The sequence below is a fragment of the Triticum dicoccoides genome, chromosome 7A (assembly GCF_002162155.2).
Source record: "Triticum dicoccoides isolate Atlit2015 ecotype Zavitan chromosome 7A, WEW_v2.0, whole genome shotgun sequence".
NCBI lineage: Eukaryota > Viridiplantae > Streptophyta > Magnoliopsida > Poales > Poaceae > Triticum > Triticum dicoccoides.
This window is the reverse complement of record NC_041392.1, coordinates 437,527,380-437,532,626: the sequence shown is the minus strand read 5'-3', so window position 1 is coordinate 437,532,626 and position 5,247 is coordinate 437,527,380. Positions and strand designations below refer to the sequence as shown.

The 5,247-nt window shown below is 42.1% G+C and overlaps 1 protein-coding gene across 1 annotated transcript in view; it reads left to right on the top strand.

Annotated features, from left to right (window-relative positions):
- LOC119329217 (tyrosine--tRNA ligase 1, cytoplasmic-like) overlaps window positions 1-681 on the top strand; it is a 5,137-nt gene extending 4,456 nt beyond the window's left edge. The window contains exon 9 of the mRNA XM_037602225.1: window positions 343-681. Coding sequence (XP_037458122.1) covers window positions 343-363 — 21 coding nt within the window. The 3' untranslated portion in view covers window positions 364-681. The remainder of the gene's footprint in view (window positions 1-342) is intronic.
- Window positions 682-5,247: the final 4,566 nt, after the last annotated feature.

Here is a 5,247-nt window from a genome sequence, read left to right as displayed (position 1 = left end):
TGTCCCCACCTGAATATATTACTCAAAGCAGCGGAACAAACCGCAATTGTTATAAGAATTACATAGGCACGTTGACACATGAGGACAGGAAAGAACGCTACGAGAACACGTCTTCACTATATCCGTTTGCTTTTTGACCATGTTGTCGGTGATATTTTATTCAGTAGGCATAGCTGTGCATACTTGAGTGCATTTGTTCAGTTTGACTTCGAATGTGTGTTTTGCAAGGAATTTAATCAATACTCTTTCTCACGGTAATCAATACTTCAAACTCTTATGGGTTCTAGATATATCTGTGAGTACTTTGCAAGGAATTTAATCCGGACACCTACTCTTTTGCAGAAGTACAGGGTAAGCAATTGAGGAGCAAATACCTTCCTGGTCATTACATGGACACCCAACAGACAATGGAAGCATACACATTTTGGTTGGCAGAGTTTCGTGGGCACAATTTTTGGCAATACTAATACCTCTATTGCTGATATGCATCAGAAACTGTCGTGATTATGTTGATCAGTGTACAATATCTTTGCGTGTCACCTTCAATTGAGAAGTTATAAGACGCTTGGCGTGACATTGTAGCTAACATTTAAGGTAAACGCATTAAATCAGGCGACTGATTTTGTCAATTGTCAGTCCGTTCAATAGGGTCTGTGCATTTGCGTGGCCCTTACTAGCGCATTGACTGGCATGCTTCCATACGAGTTTGGTTCTTGTTTCGGTTCGTTTGGTTTCAAGTGCCCAGGCTTGTGTCACATCGTTTGGTTGCTCGCGTTTTGGAGTTTTGCACTATCTAGCAGATACGCTATATCCTTGCCGGCCTGTAATTTTTTTGAATTTTGCTTGTAAATCTTTACACGCAGTCCAAGCCTGCCCGTCAGCTATATATACGTGGTTGGGGGCTTTTTATGGTTCGCGTATGGGATAAGCTCTGCCGCAGTCCGTCCCTCTCGTCTCCTTAGCTTTCTTTGGTAAGCAATTAGTCTGCTCGTTTCTTTTCGTTTCTCGCGAATCCAAGGCTGGTGGTGTTCGCCGGCGTGGCGGGTTGTCGCCGTGTAACCTTGCTTGGAATGACGCGGCCGCGCGTGGGATGGCTTCCATGAGGTCCTTTTCCCGCACATGTAGGTGTTGGGGGGGCGGCGGATGCGGAGCTCCTTGCCGCAAAGTGCATGGTGGTGGCCGGAGAAGAAGGAGCCGTCGATAGGCTTGCTACCGTAAAGGGAGGATCACGCTTACACCCATGCTTGCTGCAAGTCGGCGGAGGAGTTCTACCCCGACCTTGATGATTGAGTCGGCCTTCCTAGGTTTCAATGTTTAGCTATGTATATGAACTTCGGTTGTGTTGTGAACTTTGTAGCGCGAATTGGTTTTTTAAATTTACAGAATGAACTATGGTGGATTAGTTCAGCTGGGACCTTAAAGTTCCCGCAAAAATCGTTTCAGGGGGACCCTAAAACAATTTTGCAGTATCGGTTTATACAGTCTACTAGAGTTGCTCTTATGTGTTTGGATGCACATGCACTATAATTTAGCTTGATATGATTACCTTAGCACATCAACATGGTGAGCTTATTAGCTATCATCGTGACTAGTGTTGTCATTGTATGTTACATAGGAGCAAAACCACAATGGCGGCGAATTGGACAAAGATTATGAAGTTTTTCTGCCCATTTGACCAGATCTAACGTGTGCACTCGTGCCTATTGTTTAAAGTAATCATCTCCTCTATCAAACGTTCTATAGCGCAATCATTTATTTGTGTGTGACATGTCTGACTTTTGGATCCCTCCCCGAGTACACCATATAACCATCACTGCTAGATCACCATACTCGTGATTCCTTTACTAACCTCTCTTTTTTTAGGTTCATATAACCCAAAAAACAGTTATGTACAAAAAAAAAGAAATTACAAGGTGATGGATGAATCCATCTATCCAACGCCTTTTTTAGGAAACATAATAATGATTAAGAATCAGACTAGTCTTGACTCAATTCATCCTTGAAGAACTTGATGTAGTTGCTGCTTAGCTCTATATTTGAGCAGCTCTAGATCTTTCCTGACTTATAATTTCTAAGAGGTGATGCTGGGGTTTATACGCTTGAATATTATGTTATTTCTCTGCATCCAGATATGCCAACAACTCGTAATAACTATGCTCATAGCCAAGCCAAAGGGTAGTTCGTTCAAAGCCAAGTTGATTTCCTAGAGAACCGAAGTATCTCCTTTTCTTTGTTGGGAGTGGTCATATCCCAACATTGCAGGGCAAACTTATAATCCCAGAAAAGGTGAAGGGGGGGGGGGTCTCATCCACATTCTCATTGCAAAGTTCACATAGGTAGGATGGTAGATAGGACTTTCTATGGAGAAGGTTTCTGGTATTCAATATTTCAAGTGCAAGAAACCAGCAGAAGATTTTGTATCTCTGGACAACTGAAGATTTCCAAATCTTGTTAAAAATGGGAGAAACCATTCCCCCCTGCATTAGAGTCTTGTACAACTTGGCAGCCGGAAATTTAATAGAGTTCCAAGTATACTGCCATGTATCATCATTGTTGGAGAATCTGGTCTGATTCATTGTTAATTGCACTTCTTGGAATTGATCAAAGGCCTGAATAGACAGTGGCCTGTACAAAATTTCTTCAAAGCTTTCAGTCTCAGCCACTTGCCGAACAGAGATGGATTTATCAATGGCAAAAGAGAATAATTCAGGATATTGGATATTAAGAGGTGTATTGTTCCAATTGTCATGCCAGAAAAGAACAGATCTTCCTTGTCCCACAGTGCAAGAGGCCTAGGATTTGAACTCAGGGAGTAATTTCAAGATTGCTTTCCACCAAAATGAACCCATTGGTCTGTCAGTGGGTGCACTATTGGGATAGTAAGTGTTCCAAATCAAGTGAACATGAACCCATGGCAGATCATGTATGTTGAGAAACTTGTGTAAATGTTTCATGAGTAGTGCTTTGTTGTGTGTGGCAACATCAAGAACTCGAAGACCACCTTGATCTTTGGGTTTGCAAACTTCTGTCCAAGCAACCAGAGGAGGGTCCTGTTCCTCCATACCGTATTTCCTCCAGAAGCAATGTCTGATGTATTTGTTGACTTGATCAATCACAGAAGTTGGGGGGGGGGGGCAGAGCTCATAAGGAATGTTGGCATGCTTGAGAAGGCACTTTTGATCAAAGTCGGTTTTCCCCATAGGATAGCAGAGTGGAACAACAAGTGAGTCTCCTCTCAATTCTTTGCATCACAAGGATGAAATCTTGAACTTTTGGTATGCTAGTGCCAAGAGATAGCCCTAGATATGTAAATGCGAAACTGCCCGCAGCACAACCCAGAATGTTAGCCAGAAGATGAGTTCTCTGGGGGTTAACATTGATGGGAACCAGAATTGATTTAGAGTAGTTAACCCTGAGTCCAGTGTAGGCTGAGAAGTGCATCAGGAGATTTCCAGTTTGCTGGATTTGCAAGGGACATGCAGGCAGCAAAAGAACAGTGTCATAATCATATTACACCATAGGGAAATCATTTCTTATGTTAAGAGAGGAATCATTCATTTTTTATTTCATTGCCTCATTGAAGATGGACTGCAATATGTCAGCAGCAAGCACAAAAATGAGAGGGACAGAGGGTCTCCTTGCCCGACACCTCTCGTGCATAAAAATTGCTTCTCTGGAATACCATTGAGGAGGATAGAGGAGTGCCCAGAGCTAAAGATCATGTCCATCCATTGCATCTATCTAGGGCCAAAACCTCTGGCTATCATTATATCCCTCAAGGCTTGGTACTCAATCATGTTAAAGGCTTTTTCAAAGTCAAGCTTTAGGATAATGATCTCTTTCCCTGACTGGTGGCATTGATGCAAGTACTCATATGTCCAGGCCAAGCAGTCCCGAATAGACCTTGCTTGAGAAAACCATATTGACTCTTGTGGATAACTTGTAGGATTACTTTCTGCAGTTTGTTTGCTAGAAACTTTGTGATGATCTTGATAAAAGCAATTGAGAAGAGATATAGGTCTGAAATCACTTGCAGTCATAGGGCAGTCAATTTTTTTGGGATGAGAGTGATGTAAGAGGAATTGATGCTCTGGATGTTGACTTTTTCCATGATAGAAATATGTAATGAGGCTGTAGAAATCTTCTGCAATAATGTCCTAGCAAGCCTTGCTAAAGTTGGTGTTAAATCCATCAGGGCCCGGTGCTTTGTCAGGAGGAAGCTCATTGACTACAACATCAATCTCAGATTTGGTAAAAGGCTCCTCTAGCAAAACTAGATCTTGATGCACGCTTCTCAATAAGGCTCTCAAGGTGTAGCAAGTTATGGGCGGGTACAGTGGTACCAAGTCTTTGTTTGAAAGCTCTCCATAGGATTGTCGCTTTGCTATCATGATCAGACTGTTCCCAACCTTGTTCATTCTGGAGTACAACAATATGGTTATTTCTGAATTTGATTATGACTTTTGCTTTTAGGAATTTTACATTAGTTTCCCCTTGGATATCCATCTGGTCGTAGACCTCTATTTCCAATACACTTGTTATGAGTCAAGCAGCTCCAGTAAGTGTTCTTTGAGAACCAATCTAGCCTCCCATTCATGTGGGGCCAGATTTCTGAATTCTTCAATAGTGTCAAAGAAGAGAATTACCGAGTTTGTATCCTGGATGGCTGTTGCAAGTTGAGAAATATTTTTGGACCAAATTTTAAGTCCCATTTTGAGCCTCTTGAATTTTGCAGCAAGTCTTTTAGCACTGTCTAATTCTTGGATGTTCTGGTTCCAAATATGCTTGACCGTGTCTTTGAAATCATGGTGATTTAACTGGAAGTTCTCAAACCTAAAGATTGGAGATTTAGGGATTTTTGTGTCCACTTTTATTACACATGGTGTATGATCTGAAATGGGTTTGGCCAGGGGGGAGAAATGGTGTTGGGGTAGTTTAGGGTCCAGGACTCAGATGAGAAAATCCAGTCAAGTTTTTCTAAGAGTGGTGCCTGTTGCATGTGCTCCATGTGTAGCTTCTATTTGTCAAAGGTATTTCAGCCAGGGCTTGTGAACTGATAGCATCATTACAGGAAAGCATGTCCTGAGTGTCTGCTCCTGCTTTTTTTGTTGGGGAATGTTGCATGGAAAACAAAACAATTTCTACGCACACGCAAGATCTATTCATGGAGATGCATAGCTACGAGAGGGCAAGATCATCTACATACCCCTTGTAGATCGCTAAGCGGAAGCGTTTATCAATGCAATT